General features: G+C 39.8%; 1 protein-coding gene across 19 annotated transcripts in view; it reads left to right on the top strand.

The window, feature by feature from the left end:
- Nucleotides 1–23,569, top strand: part of LOC149321295 (membrane-associated guanylate kinase, WW and PDZ domain-containing protein 1) — a 607,636-nt gene that overhangs the window by 506,903 nt on the left and 77,164 nt on the right. For all 19 annotated transcript variants that reach the window (XM_089519146.1, XM_089519138.1, XM_089519129.1 and 16 more), the window contains one exon: nucleotides 20,726–20,757. In XM_089519146.1, the coding sequence (XP_089375272.1) occupies nucleotides 20,726–20,757 (32 nt within the window). The remainder of the gene's footprint in view (nucleotides 1–20,725; nucleotides 20,758–23,569) is intronic.

Raw genomic sequence — 23,569 nt, 5'->3', positions numbered from 1 at the left:
TTATGTATGGATATGAAAGAAAATTTGATAAAGATGATTCACAGATGGTACTTGACCCCATCCAGATTAAGTAAAATTCACAGAAATTGCTCAAGTACATGTTGGAGATGTAACGGTAATGTCGGCTCTTTCTTTCATTAGGACCTGCCCTAAGGTGCAAAATTATTGGTGTAAGATTAGAGAAATTATACAAAAAATGTATCAAATTGAAATGAAATTGGAACCTGAGTTGTTTTTGCTGAATATGGTAGACAACAAAGAAATTAGACAAAATCTAAAAGCTATTTTGTATTTGATAACAACAGCAAGGATGTCATTAGCAAAGGTGTGGAAACACTCAAAAGTTCCTACGTTAGATACTTGGTTAAATAAATCGTTGGAAATAGTAGAAATGGACAGGATTACAATGGCCTTAAAAGACAAAAATGAAGAGTCAAAAGAAATATGGGACCCATTGATAAAGTTCTGTAAAGACAAATGGTTAATATAAACACAATTTTTAGTGTAATCTCAATTTATAATATTTTATTTTCCGTATAAAGTAGTAAATAGAATAATATAGTAGTTTGGCTATGATATAACGAAGAAAACTTTGTAGAAAGGCGCAATCTCTATTTTGGTATTCAAGAGGAGAAAAATACATACACGCACAAACAGTGTGTGAGAAAGGATCGTAGTTACAAAGAGACTTTGATCAAGAGAGGAATATTTGTGATTAGCTGTTAAGAAATATTTGTGGAAATCAATCAGGGGGCAGGGGGGAATTATAGCTGTATTTATGTAACAAGATTATATAAAAGCAACGTTTGATGGGTGTATATATTGTAAACTTTAATAAAGATTATTTTTTAAAAAAAGTCTTGGTCCAGGTACAGTCAGAGGTGATATTTCTTAAACAGACTTAAAGCACAGTAATAGTGGAACTACACCATTTTACTTTTCTAGACTTTTGGAAGTATTCAGAAGTAAAGCCATGATAGATAAAAATATATACAGCAATCCTGTAGCATCTTTGAGATTGAGAAAAAGAAAATTCTGGCATAAGTTTTTGTGCATGATGCAGTTTCAAAGGTACACTGGAAAAAGAAACAGCTGAATTGGAATGAAAAGATATAAAAGAGTCCTGTAATACCTTTGAGACTAATGGAGAAGAATAAATTTCTAGCTTAAGCCTTCATGGACTGCAGTCCGCATCATGAGATGCAAGGTGAAGTTGACTGAAGTCCACAAAAGCTTGTGCTAGAAATGTCATTGTCTCAGTCTCAAAGGTGCTACAAAGGATGGCTAAAAGTGGCTAAAATGCATTGCTGCATTTGTATAAAAGCAAGCAAAACAAGGGGGTGTAGTCCACTTGCTGGACTACAATATGGACAATATGCATATTGTCATAGTGCCTGTAATCCAACACTAACCAAAAAGAAGGATGATTAGTTGCCCAATTTCCTTTTTAATAAACCCAATTTCTGTACATTTAATCTAAAGTTCTAGTGGTAGTTTTGAATCTTCTAGACTTTGTTTATTGCCTTATCCACATGTGGGACTTCATCACACAAGGCTAGCGAAGTGGAATTTCAACATCATAAAGGCATCTTTGGCTAGTACTTATCACATGATGTCATGTCCGTCCTGCTGCTAGACATTCCATTTACAGTTGGCCCTTCTTATACACAGATTTTTTCCATTTTTATAAGGGACACCATTTTGCTATGTCATTATATTTAATGGGACTTGAGCATACACAGATTTTGTTATACACAGGGGATCTTAGAACCAAACCCCAGCGTATAACCAGGGTCCCCTGTATTAGAGGACTGCGCCTTTTCATTGACGGGTAAAACCTGTGCATGAAACCCATCAATGGCTTGCAATAGCTCTGCTTTTCCATTAGAGCATTCTGTGTGATAGATTCTTTCTCCTGCAGTTCTGATATGATGTCAGTGGATGTGATTCTCCTCTTTCTCCCCTTCTCTGTAGCTATTCCCAAGCAGGCTGTTTTCCTCCCCCCACCCCCCCTCTGTTTCTTTAATTTTTTTTCTTTCATCACATTGCCATAACTGCCAAATTGCAGTAAAAATATAAATAATAAAAAGCAAAAGGCATGCTACATAGGGATTATGGAGGCCATGCAGAAGATTGCTTCGGGAACCATAAATCACCAAGCAGTGCCTTAGTGCTATTGAAGGGAAGTGTGATAATGAATAATCCCAAACCAGTATGTTTTCATTTCCTCGAACTAACCTCATTGCGGCAAGACATCAGGCTGGTGTGATCAAGTCTGTAATGTCATTACTAGAAGTAAAGGGAGCAGAGTTCCTTTACCTTTCTGTAATTGTGCTGCAGAGGAAATTTTGCCAGATGCCACTAATTCTGGATAAGAAAGTTGTTGCAAAGGTTTCCTGTTCTGCATAACTATTTAAGTTACAGGGAGCCTATACCCTTTTATATCTCCTTTTATATCTCCTGTACTCTTTTACATCTTGGTACTTTAGCCTTTTCTTTTAAGAAAGGCATAGGTCCCCAATTCATACATCACTATGAATAATCTTTGTTTTGCTTCCACAAACTGCATTTGGCTTCTAGTTTATGATCAAACTCTTCCCTTGTCTCTTGTGAAGGAGCAACTGTGCTTGTTGCCTTTCCCTCCTTCTCCCTCTGGTGTCCACAGAAGAGAGTGCTAGGGAGAAGCCTTGCTGTCAGGCATTTGTTTTATTAACATGCCGTTTGTGTTCAGTCAGGCTTCAGCAGCATCCTCCGTCATGGCACAAAAGACTGGCGTTCAGAGTTATCCAAAGGATTTGCCAGCAATGGTTACTAATCAGGCAGAAAAATATCAAAAAGAGATGCGTAATGTATGTGAAAAGCTCAGCCAGCTCCAAGCCACTAGTGTACTCTTGACAATTATGCCTAATTGTTAAAATGCAAGACACATAGCCAGGCAGAGAGAAGCCTGTAAAATATTTACTATAATGTTTCTTCAAGCTAGTGCTCTGACTTCCGATAATTGGAGCGTTTCTGCCAACAGACCCTTAGAGTTGCTAGTAGGTTAACAAAGAGGGAGGTGGTGAATGGAGGATCTCATAGAAGAGGAAGACAGCTTGAAGAAGTTTCTGCTATAAAAAATAAATCCATATAGACTACAATAGTTTTGCATGTGCTGCTTTAGTGTTACACATGCAACAGGGCTTGATTCATAGGTTACAACAAGCACAGTAAGCTTCTTGTGGGCACTGTAGCCATGTGAACACTGGTTTTGTGTGAAGCAATTTCCTATCTTTATCTGATTTCAACTGTTCTGTGATAATACCACAAAAATGTGGGATTAAAGTCTGTGGCTGATATTTATTAAGCCACAGAGATAGTAGGATCCAGTAATGGCTCCATAATGTAATTTTGAAGTATGAGACACATCCGTATTATAAGGTGTGAGTCAGGCAAGTGGATAAAAGGCTCCTGGTTTGAAGATGAGAACCATTGTTAATATAGTCAAAAATCACTTTCTATTGTGAGCCTTGTGGTTTCAATAGCATCAAAACCTGCTAAACACCACTGAAAGTCAAGGATAATTATAAATTAAAAATATGTTTATTTTACTGCTGTTCCTCAGTTTAAGTTGCTAAGGATATTTTAGCAGTGTTGAAATCTATGGTGGAGCAGTATTGCAATGATGGCTCATGGGCACAGTGAAAGTGGGGGATCTCATCTCAAAATGAAAACATTGGTCCACATATGACTATTAGAACGAGATATAATAGGCAGAGTGGCTGTTGGTGTTGTTGTGCACCATCAAGTTATTTCTGACCTATGGCAACCCTAAGGTGAATCTATCATAGGATTTGTTCAGAGGCAGTTCAGAGACAGTTTCCCTTTGTCCCCCTCTGAAGCTGAGAGAGTATGGCTTGCCCAAGGAATTTCCGTGGCCGAGTTGTAGTCCATTGCTCAAACCACTACACCATGCTGGCTCTCAGAAGTATAACTATAATATTTTCCTTAAGCATCAGATATTGAAATGTAGAAAATCCCTCTGGCTCAGGACCTGCTTTAGTTCACTGCAACTCCTGTTATATATGAACAGGGAACTATAGTTGTTGTTATTAATGGTTTTCAAGTCGACTTTGACTTATGGTGACCCCATGATTGAGAGACCTTCAAGTCACTCCATCACCAACAGTACTGCTCAGGTGCTGCAGAATCAAGGCTGTGGCTTCCTTGACTTGAGTCTATCCGCCTGTAACGGGCTTCCTCTTTTCCTTCTGGCTGTTATCTTACCGAGTATTACTGTCTTTTCTAGTGATTAATCATATCCAAACAAGCCAAGATTCAGAAGCCAACTTTAAGCTGTTGGTTCTTCTACTGTGCTCCTCCTCCTGCACCTTCTAGATTTATTTCCCTGTTAGTTTAAAAAGAGGAAGAAAGGGGCTTCATCCACAAAAGTCATGTATATTGTGGCTTATTAAACTAGGATTTGATAGTCTGAACCATGCCAGTATGGAGGAAGATTTATTTGTTTCCCACCACCATCTCTATGTTTCTATTTTGTCTGGAGATGAAGCAAAGGACTGTAGATGTCTCAGAACCTCTTTACCAGTAGCCTTTCACAGATGAAATGGTTACACTTCTATCAAAAATTCTGCATGTCATTGCTGCATAATGATGGAGTCATGGAAAAAAAATGTCATATCCACACACAGATTTTAGTTATTCCCTTTAATGATTTGAAACCTCCAGAAGTCAGGTTGCAGTTATATATTTGCTCAGAGGAAAAGCTGCTCAGTTTTGATTGAGCTACAACATCTTGAGAAGTGGGACTGGGATAGTAGAATCTGACACATCATCCAGGATGGGGGGAATTCCAACACTCACCCTGCTTTCTAGCATAAAAAGAAAGGGATTCACATTATGTTCCTATAACAACATTGTAGTCATGCAATTTTTTGTGCTGATATGTGCCCTGTCTTGAAGGAAGATAATTAAGGACTTTGTGCTTTATTCATTTACCATCATTTTACATGCAAATGACTTGCCATTTATTTCTTATGCCTTGCTGCTATTTCCTGTGTTGGGCTGACCAGAGAAATTAGCTTCCTTGTAACGCATTTCCTCATAACACAGGTTTACTGGAAATCAATATGGGACGTGTGAGGCAGACCTATATAAAGCCATCTCCAGTCTCACAAGAGGTCCCATGAGATGTAAGGGCTTCTGCAGGGTTTTAATTCTTTCAACAACTGCAAAACCCATGCAAATTGTGTAATGGCAGGTCTGCCATTGTGAAATGAAGACTTTCCTCTGTTACTCTAGCTGAGACAAAGCAGCAGCATCTTACCGGCTTTAATGCCAGGAATTGGACCCCTGGCATTTGGTATGTAAGGCCTGATTGTTGCATATGTACCAAATGTTGTGGGGTCAGGTAGGAGTACAGCTGGCCCCCACAGATATATGATTTGGAGCATTTCCTATCACTTGGATACAGAACCAGACTTTAGTATCCCAAATATGGCACATCACATACAAAGCAGGACACCTAGGATTCTTGTTTCCCATCAACTCAAAACTCATGTAGCAACACAGTACAAAGGTGAATTTATGCAGTCTTCAAAATGTAATTGGAGTCCCATCATTCAGATCCAGCATGAGACATAGAGACAATGGGAGACACAGTTCAACATCACCTACAAAGCTACTGGTTCCTAAACTTCAAGCTCCACTCTAAATTTGCAGCATGCATGTGTTACACATGAGAAGTGTGTACCGAACTTCACATTGAAATGTTTTTCTCCCATAAGTATTCTGTAAAGTTCAAAGCAAACTCCACTTACAGTGGGCCTTTGGTATCCACTGGGGTTTGGTTCCAGAACCTCCTGTGGATAGCAAAATCCATGGATGCTCAAATCTCCTTAAAATGTCATGGTGAAATGGTGTCCCTTATACACAGTGGCAAAATCAAGGTTTGCTTTTTGAATTTACCTTATTTTTGAATATTTTAAGGCTGTCAATGGTTGAATGTGGATAAAAAGTCTGGATACAAAGGGCCAGCCGTACTCATTTTTCTCATTCTTTTCCCCATTCTTTTCCTGGTTATGTGAAATAGTAACAATTATTATTATTATTATTATTATTATTATTAACCTTTATTTATGAAGCGCTATAAATTTACACAACAAATGAGGTGACTCCCAGCAGCTCAGCAATAGCAGTAGCATTTACATTTCTATACCACTTATTAGTGAACTCAGCACTCTCTAAGCAGTTTACAATGTGTTAGCCAATTTCCCTCAACGAGCTGGGTACTCATTTTACTGACCTACAAAAGGATGGAAGGCTGAGTCACCCTTGGATCGAACTTACAACATTGTGGCTGCACTGGCATTTAACCACTGTGCCACGAGAACTCCTTCATGCCTAACCTAATCTGGGTAACAGTGTTAATCACTCATTTGCATTGGGTTAGGTTGGGAGGGAACTGCGCAGCTAGATAGAATATTCTCCCACTTGGCATACATTATTAGCTGCCGTAGCAAACAATGGCTGTCGAGTGGCTGTCATTACTCACCACCACTATTTTGAGCTGGTGAAGGGAAGGTTCAATATATAAATCTATTTCCTTTCCCACATTCTCACCAAAGTGCGGGAGATATAAATACTAACAATATTTAACAATATGCTAATGCAATACAATTGCCATTGCTAAAACAAAAGCCAGTCCTTTTCTATATAACTGCAAAATTCCATTTGTTTATGTATTTTCAAATTTCCGATATCTCATATCATTACCAAAACTTGCCTGATTAGTATATAGTTTGATGGAGTGCAGGGGAGGCTTTTGTAGAAAATTAGGCGAATAGGCAATTAGTATAATTGAGATGGAAAAATAATTTTAGCCTGCAGGGAATATGATTGAAATAAATTCTCTTGAATTTGCATAACAGTATTGTGCAACATGTACTCAATTGAGGAGTGCAGCTGTTGGTTGGTTACGGTGGCAGTTCATTAGTTAAAAATCATTGAAAATAGAGATCTTCTGCTGAGAAATCGATCAGATGTTTTCTACAGACCTTTGAGAGAGATGAGTAAGAAACAAATAATTAAAACTGAATCTTCATCTCCTGCTAAGGAAACAGTTCTGTCATATTCCAAAGGAATAGCTGGGTTGGTCAGTCTGTTCTAGCCAACAGTAAAACAACCACAAACACAACAATGTCTTGTAGTACTTTAAAGACAATCACCTTAATTGTGGCACAGGTATATCTGATAAATGGGCTTTGGTCTTTAAAAGACTTTTGCTACCATCAATCTTTTAGCTTTTCACCTGCTTCAGACCTCTGTCGTTTTTTCAGATGCTTTGTTACCTAGTTTTAATTAAGCCATCCTGAAAGTGGTGCAAGTCTGCTAACTGGCCCTTTTGCATTGTTTTTAGCTCTTTAAAAATAATGGGCTGCATTTATAATTTTGAATACTAATCTTGCATGAGCGTTACAAGCTCTAGCCGTGGGTGGGTTTTTTATACCAGATGTGATATGATATAACACAAGGTGGCACAGCAGAACCTTATATTGTACACCAAACAAGGCAGATTTAACTAGAGAAGAGATTCTGCATTCACCCAACTATTTCTTAGATGCCAGTAAATCCAAGCAGACATTAGATTTTCTCAGCTAAAAGAACAATCATAATTTATTCTTGCTCCCTAAAAACAGATTGCCGTTTCATGATCAGTACAAATGGTTTTAGGGTTTAATGTGTGAAATATGAAAAACTGAGATTACACCTGAGTATGGGTCAAAAGGCTGCAGTTACAGCCATTGATTAAGCATCACCAGAAATAGTCAACAGCAGTAGGAGGAAAGGTATGCTCAGTATGGAAGGAAATATTTTTGATAGTTAAGATCACAGACCCACTAAATGGAATGGGAATCCTTTGATTCATTGGCATGCCATGTCTTTAATGGCTTATAAGTCTATTAATTTTGTAAAGGAATGCCTAGGCAATATTTCACATTTTGGGTGTTCAGATGTTTCCATCTTTGAATTTAAATTTCAACATTCTGCTTGCATGAGGTCTTTCCTTTTAACGCGTATATAGCACATCTGTATAGTATCAGAAGCTTGCTACCATGACAAGTGCAAGTTTCCAGGAGCTCATCATTTCTTTTGATAGAAAGATTAGAGTTAGCAAAGCAGTGCTGGTGGACGGGGAAGAGGAAGAAGGAAGGAAGGAAGGAAGGAAGGAAGGAAGGAAGGAAGGGGGAGAGAAAGAGAGAGAGAGATGAAAGAAGGGGGGCACGGCTCCACTTCCGTCCTTGCTCACCTGGCATTGGCTCCAGAGCCAGGGGACATGGGGCTTCATGCATGGGGCAGAGAAAACCGCCTCCTGATTCCATTCTGTCTGGCCTCAGCTCTCCTGAACACATGCAGAGGGCCAGCCCAGCCTGCATCCTTCTGTAAGGACCTTTTACTGCTGCCACCCCCCCCCCACTCTAGTGCGCTAGGAGGGGGGTTCCCCCTTTAAACCAGCCTGGCTGAGTGGCAGAAGTGACCCCCTCCAGGCCTTTGGCTCCTATGTCTCTCAGATGCCAGGAAGGTGTGTTTCTCCCTGTGTTTGTGTGTGTGTGTGTGTGTGTGTCTTCGTGGCCCCTTCCTTCTGTCCCTCTTCCCAACCCCGGGGTGGGGGGGGGGAGACTAAGAGGAAGTCCCATTGTCCTTAATGGCAGTGCCTCAGCATGCATGCACGAGAATTGGAGACAATGCAGGCTTGCCATCCAGGCCAACTGTATCATCCTATAGACTGACAGCAGGGGCAGAACCAACAAAGTAGTATTTCTATGTACAGTGGAAAATTAAAGATATTTTTTGCCATAAGATGTAGTAATAGCTCCTAGCTTACTTAGCTTTTCAAAAAGGATTAATCACAGTAATGAAGTATAGGTAAATCAGAGGCTGTTGGCCATTATGACTAGATTGAAAATCCCTGTTTAAAGGAAACAAATTCCTGAATTACCAGCTGTGGGGGACAAACAATAGTCTGTCCTTTTGTTTTTTGTGGTTTTTTGGGGCTATGTGGCCATGTTCTAGGAGAGTTTATTCCTCATATTTTGCCTGCATCTGTGGCTGACATCTTCAGATTCAAATTCTCTGAAGATGCCAGCCACAGAAGCAGGTGAAATGTCAGGAAGAAACTCTTCTAGAACATGGCCACTTAGCCCAAAAAACCCACAAAAAACTATGGATGCCAGCCATGAAAGCCTTTGACTTCATGTCTGTCCTGTGCTTGACTGATGGCCAAGAGTGGTAGCAAAACTGGGTCCACTGTTGTTATTTGTCCTCCTAACATTTATATTATTAGTAATGGTAATGTTCTCTGCTAGACTTGTGCACTCCTTTATCCTCTAATAGTTAAATCCCTGAAGGATGGGAAGTGCAGTTGAATTGGAAGAGGAAGCATGTGCCTGAATCCAATTGGTTATCCCAACCAATATGGCTTCATTGAATCAGTTGTGTGTACATAAATGTTGACTTAACACCCAACCCTTGATTCACTGGATCTAGTCTAGCTGGAACGAGCAGTTGGATTCAGGCCTAGTACACATCCAATAAAGTACTTAAGCACAAACACTAGAATCACTGCAATACACAGCCTGCCATTTTAAACATCGCAGTTACTGAGTTACTGTATATTTTGATCAATGATAGTATATTCTAGGGTTATTTAATTATATTGTGTAGATTGCAGTCCCTCATTTTCTGTGAATTCCTTCATGGTTTTCAGTTTTCATCCTCATTAGCTAACTGATTAAATCAAGTTAAATGTATGATGTTATTGAACATTGAAAACTGTGGCCAGTTTGATACTTGACATTTTTATATATAAAATATTACTGTATATACTCATGTATAAGTCTAGAAATTTTAGTCAAAGAAATCTGAGTCGACTTATCCACAAGGTCAATGTAAGTGCTGTACTTACTGTTATATATATAAAAAAAATGGAAAGGGAAGAGTGTAATCTGTTCTGGAAGCAACCATCCAGCATTTAGTGTGAGCACAAACAGTTATTCCTGCTGGAATTTTGTAAGTTCTTTGGCAATATTTTCCTTAGCTTCATAGATCCTTTGTTACATGCCCCTTTATTATACCCTCAACTTATCTATGGGTCATATCAAAATCCATAATTTTGGCCCCAAAACCTGCTCTCAATATACTGTACATGAGGTTGACCTATAGGTGCACATATATGATAGTACAGTTTCTGAACAGGAAAAAAAGTGTTATAATTTGCAAAGTGTTGTATGAATTTTCATTTTGCTGTATATATGCAGATTTATATAAAATTATTTAATTCCCAAAGGCTTTAGTAAACAGTATATAAACAAACTGGGTGATCTTCTGGATCTGCCTGCTCTTTACAAAGCAGATACTGTCACTGCATTTATTATAACTAGTTAAAAAAAACCATTCACACACACATACATGCGTGCACATGCACACTTGCAATAATTTTGTATTACACAATTTATCCATCCCCACCCAAGCTCCAGTATGAAAAAATACAACATTCCCCCCCCCCTTTTTTTTTTTAACCAAGCCTGGAAATGTTTTGACTTTCTTAAAAGTCATTGAATGGTGCTTTATTAATCTAATCTTTTATTAAAATTTTGCTGGCAACATTTTATGCAGAGTTAGTTTAGTATCCATCTGCTATCTTCTCCAAAGAACATTATTGGCCATTAGTGTTAATAATTAAGAACTCTTTCTTTGCACTTGGAAGACAGACATATTGATGTTCATTTGCTGAGTAACCGGAAACTACGTTGGTTGCCCTACCACAGGGAAAGAAATTTGTTTTCCATTTCTTATGTCGATTTGTCTGCACTGTACACGCTACAGTAAGATGGATGCCCTTATTTAACAATAAAAAAGAAATATTTCTTATTCCAAAGTCCCAGGAAAGATACAAAATGTTCCATCATTTCAGAATATACTCTGTCTCTACACATCCTATTGCAGGGGTCTCAACACTTATTTCCATTGGCACAATTGGAATTTAGAGACATTCCCCAGAACTCCTTGCAATATCAAGGGGAACCAAACGAGTAAAGGTATCAATGGGCGGGTGCAGATCACATTGGGTTTCATCATCTCAGAGGCGGTGAAGACCTGGTGTGGCAATTGCTCACTGTCCATTCCAAGTCACTCTCTGGCCACCCCCTCTGCCCACTAGGTCATCTCTACCATCCATGGGCTGCAGCTGCTGGTGGAGAGGGGTGGTGCCATTGCCTAGTCCCTTCTGTGTCTGGCAGGGCTGCTGGTCAGGCTGGGAAAGTGAGATGGCAGTGGCAGCAGCTCTGGCCATGGACTCTTCCCCTTGCACAATAGGTGAGAAAAAGGAGTCTGTAGGCACCCTGCCACCATCACTTCACTTTCCCAGCCAGCCAGCAGCCACACCAAACCCAGAAGGGTCTGCTAGGTGGCCGCAGTACCCCACAAATGGCCACAGCCAATGAATAGCAGAGGGGCCCTGGCAGGCAGAGTAGGGTGGCTGGGATTTGTGCCAGGCAGCCTGCGGGTAGCAGCATGAGTTACCAGACTGAGGTGACACCAACCCTAGTGATGTCACTGAAAATGAGTATACGCTTGTGCACGACTTTTGCTTTTTGGGTAAAAGGTAGATCCAGTGGGGTTAAAATGGATCTTTTTCAATTGGCACCGGTGTACCATGGATACTTTCCCTTTCATCATTATCATAGTGGAGTTGACATAGCTATCTGTGGACTGTTCAATAAAAGTCACAAATCTGATCTAACACCACCATGGTTCAAAATCAGAATAAAAAAATGATCCTAATGGATCTTTTCTTTTTAAAATACACAATATATCACAAAATTAAATTTACACTCTTCCCTTCTTCCATCCTTCTGATGTAGTGACCATGTTAGAATCACCAGGGTGCATTCTCAGACACCAAACCCAACATGTTTTATTTTATAGATTTTAAAATGGCTACCTGCTCAGGAATTATTGGAGGCATAAAGAGCCTCACGAGTTACAGAATGTGGTGCCAGGTCGTCCTGAGGATGTCAGCTCCATATCCTCTTATTTTAAAATCTTGACCTCTTATTCCACAGTAGGTCAGACAGGTCAGTACTTTTGTGTCAATATGAAAGAAAGAAAGAAAGAAAGAAAGAAAGAAAGAAAGAAAAGGCAACAGAAAGGCATTGGTTTGTGCTCGAGGGTGTCTTAGTAGGTGCCAGTACAATTCATGAATTACAAGCTGACCATCTATTTCAAATAGAATAAATAATTCTTTTTTATCAGAGTACCAGAAATGTTGTATAAAGAGAATATATTAATATCTCAGAAATGTCCAGCATTGACTGGTTTTAATAATACAGCAATAATAAAAGTCTTTGTAAAAGAAATAAAATTATACAAAGAATACAATACTCATTGATCAGTTGTTTCCTCAAGTGTCATTTGCTAAGTGGACGAATATTCTTACAGATGTAGCTTTAAGGAAATAAGGTCATGAGAAGAATATATTCATTCAGATGTTTGTAAGTTCATTGATTAATATTTTAATTTAATTTAAATAATTGACTTCATCATTTTAGTTGAACCCAAGGCATTAACTGTTGAAATAAATCTTGAGTATAAATCCCCTTTTGTGAAGAAAAGAAATATTAACTTTTCTTAATAAAGAAAAAAGTTCAATTTTTTTGCCAAGTTTTCACTTGTTTTGTTCTGAATCTTACTTTTAAATGCTGGTCACTATTTTACATTCAGAGGATTCACTCAGGGCATATACTTATCTCTACTTCAAATAAGAGTTACAGTCTCTAGTATCTGTTTCCTACTTTTCTTCTCAACATTTCCACTGCCAAAATCCCTTCCTTCTCCATGATTCTTCAGAGCCTTTTTGTTTGTAACATTTCTGTCCTCCTTTTTTTCTAGTGAGCATCTCTGCTGCTCATGTTCCAGACTAGCAGCCTGCCAAGAAGTGGTAACTTATTACACTGTCCATTTAATCAGTTGGAAAACAGGACATTGCTAATAATCTACCAAGTCTAGGTGAACATATTAAACAACTTCCACATCAGATTAAACTATGGCTGTTTATTTTTATTGTATAACATTAAGCCATTACCAAGGTAAACCTATCACAGTGATTTCTTGCAAGATTTGTTCGTAGGTGGTTTTCCATTGCCTTTCTCCAAGGCTGAGAGAGTGTGACTTGCCTAAAGTCACTTAGTGGGTTTCCATAGCTGAATAAGGATTTGTACCCTGGTCTTCTTGAATCTTAGGCTGCATCTGTTCACCCTGATGCTGAATCAGCCCTGTTGGCACAGTGATTAAATTCCTATACTGCAGCCACTCACTCACAAACCAATACTAGCAAAAGGGCTGAAGCTCAACTCAGGCTTGCATCCTTCTGAGGCTTTCACTTTATAAACCTCTTAGGGAGTGCTTAAGTGCACTGATAAGTGGTATAGAAATGTACAGTGCGCCTGTGTCATATGCGGCTTTCAGCATATACTTTCAGCACGTCCCATAGGGAACAATGGGGTTCGAGCATGGGAGGAATTCACTTTATGCGGAGGGGTTCGGAACAGATTCCCCTCATAAGGAAAGAGTGCACTGTACTTGCTATTGCTATTCCTATCTGCACTGCAGAAATGATCCCATTTGACAATACTTTAATGGCCATGGCTCAGTGCTATGGAATCCTGGAATTTGTAGTTCTTTGAACTATTTAGCGTTCTCTGTCAGAGTGCTCTGATGCAACAACAGACTGCAAATCCCAGAATTTCATAGTAGCTAAAGTGAATCAAACTGTATGAATTGAGAGATGACCAACCTATGATAAATGCTAAGTTAAGTTTACTTTTGCCCATGTCTGTATTCATGAAAATGATAATTGATGGCAAAAAGATGGTTCAGTGTGCTCTTTCTCCCAAGATTGTCCACCAGTCAGTTACAGTATTGTGTAGGTTAATGTAATCTTCTGTGGATGTATCTGCATTTACTGGAAATGGGTTATGATCCATGAAATACACTTTTGAATCTGCAGATACTCCTTTCCTGATAATTTTGATTTTCTGACCAGGATCAGATTGGATGGCTGTATTGCAGTAAGAGATAATCTACCACTTCATGCAGCTCCAAAATACTTCTTTGTTACTTTCAGAGCAAATTTTTGTGTGGTGCAGAGGGCTGGGAAAGAGGAGAGAAGGATAATATTGATGAAGGCTCTTCATGGGAGGGAAATTTCCTCTTCTTGGATCCACTGGTGTGGTTTTCTCCATCAGTGCAAATATCCAGTGGGCTCCTGGCCACTGACTATTCATGGCTTTGGCCAATTTTTCTGTATACTATAGCTGATTCCAGCCTTAGTGGTAGTATTAATGTTTTAGTCCTGTTCTTTGTCTTATAGGGCATGATAGCAATGTGTTATATGTAACAATGTTTATTGCTGTAACATTGCAGTCTCTCTATAAAGAGGAACTTTATTGAGTTACAGAACTGTTTCTGGTTAGCAAGCAGTGAATTAGCAAGCTCTGATTTTGCTCAGAATTTTTTGGAGGTGACTGTGAGTAGTGTGTGTTTGTGTGCGTGTGTATAGGACAGTACATTCCAGTTATAGCAAAACATTGCAGTTAGCTGTAAAAAAAGTTACATGAATACTGCCAGTATCTAAAAATACAGACATCCTCAGTTGTGTTTTCATATTTGCTGATAGTAAACATTTTGTACAACTCTTGTCTTTTAGATGAGAATACATGATGCAGATTGCAACACATTTATTTCTTGTCTTGGTCTTTGATAGATGAAATTTCATTTGTAAATATGCTCAGATCTCAAACCAGGACCCCCACTTAACAGACAATTGTGAACAAGAATGCATTTTCCCAAGATTTTCCTTGTGATTGATATAGGCAACTTGTACCTTAGTTTCAGTATAGGAATCATGTGGATTAGCTTTGGTTAAAAGTCAGCTAATTGCTTGTTCTGCAGCATATTCTGGTCCAAAGCACAACCTTCACGAGATTCATGGGCCTTTGAAGATGCTGCCAGCAATAGCTTGTGTATATTTTCCCAGTTTTTTCCCTAGCTGTTTTCAATCTTGTTTTTTGGAGTGTAGCAGCTGGAATTAATGACAGACATTGAGAATGAAGGTTTATTCAGTAGTTCATGTTTATTACATTTTAACATTTAATAACTTTGGTGCCATAAGATAATCCCTGGTTCATTTTAGAAATGCAAAACTCTTTTCTTGCTTTCAGTTTTATTAATTTATTTGGGAATATCTCATTAAGACTGTGTGTGTCTGAGACAGAGCAGGCATGAAACTATGAACCAGCTGACACCATGGGTACAAAACATATTGTGTAGAGAGCATTTATAATTAACTTTCTAATGTACAGTATGATTCACAGTTCTAAATAGGTTCACTAGTATTCTAATTCTGCAATACTGGAAGCTAGGTACTAGTAAAATGATTTATCAAGGGTCATAGCAAAATTGGGACTAAAGCCTAATTTACAACTGTCTCAAAAAGGGATTATTCTGAATTTCATAGACATTAGTTGCATAGTGAACTAAGTCCTATTGTTAGTTCCAACTAGAGTAGAACCATTGAATCAGTTGGATTTACCTACATGTTGATTGAATGGTGAATCAACATTAGTGGATTTACTGTAGTTCAGACCAACTGATCAACCAACAGCATTCCAGCCAGGTAGCATGAATCTGTACTTGTGCTGAAACTAACTTGTTCAGCCTAGGTTAAAGTCACTAAGGTGGGGAGTCATGACAATGTGCAGGGGCAGCTATCAGAATATATTTCTTTCCTGTATATCAGCAGCTACAATCAACAGGAAGATTGGGATTGTTCCCTATTTTGCTTCAGACAGTTTCATGAGCAGCCAATGGAGACCTGAGTTTGCTATTACAATTTTTATTCGAAGTTGTTCCACACTATCCCAAAGCCTTAAGGCAGGTTACAACATGGAATGATTCTGAAAGCAGAAAGATGAATTCTTAAACACATAACTATATAAACCAGTGTAATAAACTCAAGGTGTATCTGCACTGTAGAGTTACTGGTAATCTAGTTTGACACCACTTTAAATGCCATCACTCCATCCTACAGAGTCCTGGGACCTGAACTATCATGGAATTTTATTGGGAATTTTCTTCAGACGGTTTGCTTTTGCAACCCTCTAAGGCTGAGAGAGTGTGACTTGCCCAGGCAGGGTCACCCAGTGCATGGTCAAGTGAGAATTGAAACCCTGTCTCCAGAGCCACAGTCCATGTACAAACTCTTCAGAGCTGGAGCTACACACAGAGCCACCACCAAGCCCACACAGTAGTTCTCACAACCTTGGCTCCCAAGTGGATACCTCCTGATTACCAACTTGTTAGATGAGGGGAATGCTGTGGATGTAGTATATCTTGATTTGAGTAAGGCCTTTGACAAAGTTCCCCATGACATTCTTGCAAACAAGCTTGTAGAATGTGAGCTAGACAAGGCAACTGTTACATGGATTTGTAATTGGTTGACCGGCTGAACCCATAGGGTGCTCAACAATGGCTCCTTTTCATCCTGGAGAGAAATGAAGAATGGGGTCCCACAGGGTCTGTCCTGGGCCCAGTGCTATTCAACATCTTTATCAATGACTTGGAGGACAGAATTGGGGGCATACACATTAAATTTGCAGATGACACCAAATTAGGGGGAGTAGCTAATACCCCAGAGGACAGGATCAAAATTCAAAATGACCTGAATAGACTAGAAAGCTGGGCCAAAGCTAACAAAATGAAATTCAACACGGAGAAATGTAAGGTACTGCACTTAGGGTGGAAAAATGAAATGCACAGATATAAAAAAAATAAAAAATAAAAAAAAATAAAAATTTTTATTTATATACCGCCCTTCCAACAGATCAGGGCGGTTTACAACGGATTAAAAACAATACAATAAAACAATAAATCCATACAATACAATATAGGATGGGGGACACTTGGCTGAATGAAACTATGTGTGAAAGGGATCTAGGAGTCCAAGTAGACCACAAGTTGAAGATGAGTCAACAGTGCGATGCGGCAGCTAACAAGGCCAATGCGATTTTAAGCTGCATCAATAGAAGTATAGTGTCTTAATCAAGAGAAGTAATAGTGCCACTCTATTCTGCTTTGGTCAGGCCCCACTTGGAATATTGTGTCCAGTTCTGGTCACCACAATTTAAAAAGGAATGTGAGAAACTGGAGCGTGTGCAAAAGAGGGCAACTAAAATGGTGAAGGGTCTGGAAACCATGGCCTATGAGGAATGACTTAGGGAGCTGGGGATGTTTAGCCTGGAGAAGAGAAGGTTAAGAGGTGATATGATAGCCCTGTTTAAATATTTGTAGGGATGTCATATTGAGGAGGGAGCTAGCTTGTTTTCTGCTGCTCCAGAGAACAGGACCCGGACCAATGGATGCAAACTACAGGAAAAGAGATTCTATCTCAACATTAGGAGGAACTTCCTGACAATAAGGGCTGTTCGGCAGTGGAACACACTCCCTCAGAGTGTAGTGGAGTCTTCTTCCTTAGAGGTCTTTAAACAGAGGCTGGATGGTCATCTGTCAGGGATGCTTTGATTGAGAGTTCCTGTGTGGTAGGGGGTTGGACTGGATGACCCTTGTGGTCTCTTCCAACTCTATGATTCTGTGATTCTATGATTTGCTCTGAGGGTGCATCTACACTATAGACAATATGCAGTTTGACATCACTTGCAATGCTGTAGCTCCATCATATGTAATCCTGGCTCTTGCTTCCCTGGGCAAGTCCACATTTGAAGTATGTGGGTGCTGTGGATGCTGTGCAGTAGTGCCCCTGGAGAGAGCCTGTGTGATGAACATTGAAATATGACTCTAAAGACCTGGGTTAAAATCCCAGCTTGGCCATTAAAACACACTGGGTGACCATGGCCAAGTCACACTCTCTCAGCCTCAGAGGATGGCAATGGCAAACCCCTTATGATTAAAATTGCCAAGAAAATCTTGTGATAGGTTCACCTTAGGGTCACCATAAGTTGGAAATGACCTAAAGGCACACAGCACACACACAAACATACAGTGCCCTTGGCAGGCTGGGGCAGTATAGTGCAATATAGTGCTCCTGGTAGAATGGGGTGATTTAAAATACAAGGTAGGGACTTAGATTTCTTTAGTTCAAATCTTACTTTCAGCTTTGCATGGAACTTAAACCATTCTCTGTTGGCCATGCCCATTCATCTACCAAGCCCACCTTAAAGCTTAAAAAGTTATTAGGTAATGAACATGGGCTTCTTTGAGCATTTTAGCTGACTATGTAAATAGTAATTATTATTAGCAATTATATTTGCAGGTTTCAACAGCTAAAGCTGGTGCATGGAGTGCATTTCTTCCAGTAGTTATACGGGTATATAATACTAAGCCAGAATCGCTGAAATGTAAGCAAGCATACCACTGATCCCTTCTATTTGGCTTCTTTTGTTGCAGCCAAAGGAGAAAATCTGTAGGAATATTAAATTAAATACTGTAGAACTTTACCAGGTTCTAGACTTACATCCAGACTCTGGCTTGTCTTGCTTTCAGCAAACCAAAGTTTGAAGGCTGGTTTACTAATCCAGGCTTATTAGAATAGCAACAAAAAAGGGTCCACTTCATGTGTAATATTAAGTGCTCTTACTGAAACACTTTTCCAATACTTTGACTGTGTCTACTTACAGAAAATTATGTTTTGTGTGAAGACTACTAGAAGCCCCTTTAGTCTATTGTGCATTTTGTCCCTTGTCAGCAAAAATCATCTCTCATCTTCTCCAGATATTTAATCTGAACTATTTTCATGTTTCACTGTGCTACATTCTTTCATAACCCCGTGGGATGTGTGCTGTTTGTTTGTATTACAATAAAACAGGAGAATGTCTAACCAATATGATAGAGTCCCAAAAGCATCATGTTTCCCATAGCAAAACAATGTGTAAAGTTGGTTGTATTTTGGCACTTCAGTTTACGGGTGGGTGGGGTGAAATATTTCTATGGTGCTGTTAAACATGCCAGGCTTTATCACACACCTTGCTAGTGAGATATTTCATCAGGGTCCCCTGATGGCTGTCCACGAGTTGACAAATCATCTCGCTGACTGTGTAACGCAGTGACATGGAGCGTGGCAATAGTAGCGTTATTGTTTCTAGTATGACTACATCAGAATGCAGAAAGCATTATAATTCAGCATTCAACCTCCACTGGCTCTGATGAACTTTGTTCTGATATCAAGGGTCTCAATTTAATAAGAACTATAGTGTGGGAACATCTGAGCTAGCCATATCGATCCTAGTGATCCATCAGACAGGATTGGCAATATGATTTAATTGTGGATTACTCATGACCAGAGGTCCATCTTCATACATGTTATTAGCCCCTCCCTACCATCCACACAACATATTTCATTCTCAGTATAGCATGGAACCAGGAGCATATTTCTGCTTTAATGTATTTGCAGTTAATACAAAAAGTGGGAGGAGTACACTAAGTGCATAAAAAGTCAAAATAAGAACAGCTTTCAGACTGTGTAGTTGCTCTGCAGCTTAACATAAAATAGGAGGGTATGCCTTACTGAAAGTTCACTCTGTCAATTTACTCCACAGCTTCTTTTCATCTTATTTCTGAAGCAAATTATTCCCACCCACCCATGGCAATGAATTCTGTTCCGATGGGACACTGGGCTACAAAAAGTGGTAGCAAGGAGACTCCTGTCCTCCAAAATCCCCTCTGCCAGTGAAACAATGACATGCGGCAGTTTCAAGGGTCTGTCTCCAAAATGCAGAATCTCCTCTAGGCTTCCCCTCTGAGCTTTCAAGTGCTTTCTCATTTGCATTTTCATCACCATTAATGCAGGGGAGAGACCTCTCCCTCTCTCCCTCCACTGGTATCCAGAAATACTTAGCATTGCATTCACTATGAATCTGCTGCACTCAATGTGAGCACAAGGGGCTGATGATCTCTGCCTATAATGATGCAGACTGGAGTTGGCAGCACACTTAGGGGCTTTGCCAGGAGCATCCATATTTATAACTAACCCTGCTTAGCGATAAACCTCCTTTGTTCTCTCATTTTTTTGCTTTGTTTTCCTGGGCATGTTGTGATAACGGAGGAGAAAAAGGGCTTTTTAAAAGCTTGCATTTCAAAGAGCGTGTAGAAACAGATCATTTTGTCTGTTTGTGCATCTATCTGTCTATTGCCTTTCTCCACTGCTGTTCCGATTGGTCTGATAAATTTGACACACTGGTCGCGTCAAAAGGTAATATCCTTGGCTTAATTGTAAGCTAAATCTCTCTTAATCCAGGGGAGCATTTGAGATTCTATCCAAGTGTTCAATTTCCCAGGCCGCTGAGGTCTGTGAATTTCTTTCTCCAGCCTCCAGGCTGCTGCAGCACAAGTCAGCATAGCTAATGCAGATAGATCTCCTCCCCCCTCGACGCACTCTCTTTTTCTCTTTCCCCCCTCCTCTCTCTAACTCCCCCCCTCCCCACGCTGTGCTTTGATTCGATATGAACAGACTGGCAACTCCGATGCTAGAGCAAAATCTGACATAACTCTGCAGATGGCTACATATGGATGATACACCTAGGATTTTCTTCCCCCTTTAGGAAGGTAAAGATTTATCTGGTAATAATATATTTTTTCCCCTTGTTGCCATTTTTTTCAGGACTGCCGGCCCCAAAGAAGAGTCCAAAGTCGGTAAGTACTTTTCAGCTGCTATACCTGTTTGATTATTATTGTCTGGGGCATGGGTGGGCGTTTCTTCCAATATGAATAAAAATTCTGTGGGTCTATGCAGTTAGCTGCTGTGCGCTTCCTTTCCCAACCCCACCCCAATTGTTCAGTGCAAAAGTTGCTGATACAATTATGTTGCTGCACTAATTGCTTTTCATGGATTGTACTGAATGGGAGCGTCCAGAAGAATGCAGGGCAGAAAGTCGTTGGTGGGTAGAAGGGAAGGAGGGGCACTTGAATGAAATACAGTTTAGTGGCTTTAAACATTTCTTCATGGGCATTTGACATGCCTTTTAAAAATGCCATTGTTTCCTTCCCTGAGTGGTTTTGTGTGTGTATGTGAAGGCTCCACCTACATATCAGATAGCGTTCCTTTATCAGCAGGGTACACCAATTTTAAGCTTCATAATGTGCTACGTGAGGAATAATTCAAGGAGGGAAAAACAATCCTGAAGCTTGTTCCCTAACAGTAGCAAGCGAGAATGTATGTGTGTGTTTGTGTGAGAGGGGAAATACCCTTCTACCACGCAAAGGTATTATGATAGTTTCCCGTGGCTCCATAGAACTGCCTCAGCACTGTGAGTGTGAGACAATTTCTTTTGCTGTGGAGAGCATCCTTTGTTGTTTCTGCTTGGCCTTAGTAGCATCATGCTGCAGGTGTGGGCTTTCCTTACCTATTGCTGTTTTAGAGGAGAAAGGAGGGAGGCGTGGATCGGGGGTGGGGGTTGAAGGAATCAATATTTCCTTGTCCTTGCTAATCCCATTCCTTTGGTTACCTGATTGATGTCGCTAATAGTTACGTAGGTTATTGTCCCCCAAAACTGCAATTAAAACAAGAGGATTTTGCCCCCCCCCCGGGTACATCATAAATTTACAGGCATTAGAGGGAGTTTGCAGCACACAGACTGAAAGTTTTCACATTTGTTAGAAGGGGGAGAAAACCGGAGCGCGCACAGGGGTGTGTGCGCAGTTGCCTGCATCCAGCCAATTTTCAGAGCATATGGAGGAGATTATTGCAGTAATGCAAGATGCTGCCAAACTTCACTGATAGTCCATTCTGGAGCTCCATCCTTTTTAAGGCCCCACCTTTCGGGGAAAAGCAGAAAATCCCCTCCTGCTCTCTGTACAAGTTTCCCTGATCATTGTTAGGGAAAAGCCCCGAAATAATTAATGTGGTTCTTCTTCTGGCTTAGGGCCGTGCTGATTAAAATCACGTGACCTCAGGCCTCTACTATTGTCAGCTTGCATTAACGTTGTTGAAGGAGGAGAGCGCACTTTGCGCTCAGTCTCAAATCCAACAAATGTCAGACCGTATGGGTTTACTCCCGTGTCACAGTCAGGGAGGGATTTTGCCTTTGGTTAAAATGGAAGAAAGTGTGGAAAATACGAGTGAGTGTATCGAGGGAGGCGTGAGTGATAACTGTTTCCATTCGTGCAAAGGAGGGGAAATTGATTTTCAGTCTTCTTTCTTTCCCCTTTTCTCACCGTCTTTGCTAATTAAGTTGCATCTGGATTGAAAAGGCAGATTTGAAAGCAAAACATAATGAGAAAGAACAGCTTTCTCTTCTTGCTGTGGTGAAGTTATAGCAGATGTCTTTACTGCTGAGGAGTTGGCAGTGAATGAACCCCTCTTCTGGAGATTCCTTAGAAGGATGGTGATTCCTTAGACATTTTAAAATCTTGTGTGTGGAACCAAAATCCTTTTAGAGATAATCCTCTCCTAGTGAACAAAGGGACTGTATACAAACAGGTGTCATTCTGGAGCCCTTTCCCTCTTTTCTCTCCTCCTCTGCCTGCTTGCTACAGCATTATTCTTATGGGTAAGGACTTCCCAGGAATATACTGTGTATATATTGAGGTATTTTAATCTTTGTACGCTTTGATTGTCTCGACAAAAAGCGGGATAGAAATAAAAGTTTTATTATTATTATTTTATTTACTTTTAACTCATGAAACTGTTCTTTCCAAAACCAAAAACTTGAACTCCTGGATGTCATCTTGCTGAAAGCCAATATATATGCCTCCTTTCCCCATTTCCTTTGAAATCTGTTCAGCCCATCAGATCCCATCCTCTGCAGATAGATGGGAAATCTACAAAACCGATATTTTTTCTCAATTTTTTTTTTAAAAAAAACCTCAGACGGGACAGTTTTTCAATTTGTATTGTTAGAATGTAGTGATTTTTTAAAAAACAACAAAAACTCAGCTGTCATATTAGACCTAAAAATGCCATCTTGCTGTTAGTAGAGAAACAGTACTGCAATATCCAGGGCATTTTTCTTGCAATCGCTAAAAATAAAAGACCTCACTGTTTGATAAATTTCACCATCAGTTGTTTGCTTGGAAAGGGGGAATAAGGCTGAAGAATCTATGTATCCTTATTGCTATGTAGTGCAAGTAGATTAATTTGAATTTCCTGCAGACATGTGGTATCAAGCACCAGTCCAAGTGGGAATTCCTTAAATCTTGGCCTTGAAAATGTCATGAAATAGTTTCAGTGGCTATTGGTACTTATTGAAGCTTACATGTTGACAGCTTAGTGTGACAATGACGTAGACACCGGAAATGCCAAAGCATCAGCCCTAGATGTCCCTAGATGCTTCTTGGGTGGTTTTGTGATCATGTTCTTTCTTTTCTTTTCTTTTACACGCTTCCCTTTCTCCATATTTTTTTCCTCCAGAAGTCCCTTAAAATGCAAATTTTTACTTGATCAATAATGTATTAGTTGCTATTCGAGGAGCAATGCTTGGGAGGATTCCTATTCAATCATATACTA

Source organism: Sceloporus occidentalis, unplaced genomic scaffold (genome assembly GCF_023333645.1).
Source record: "Sceloporus occidentalis isolate IW3139 unplaced genomic scaffold, rSceOcc1.0.p SCAF_1, whole genome shotgun sequence".
Taxonomy (NCBI): Eukaryota; Metazoa; Chordata; class Lepidosauria; order Squamata; family Phrynosomatidae; genus Sceloporus; species Sceloporus occidentalis.
This window is presented reverse-complemented; position numbering and strand designations above follow the sequence as displayed.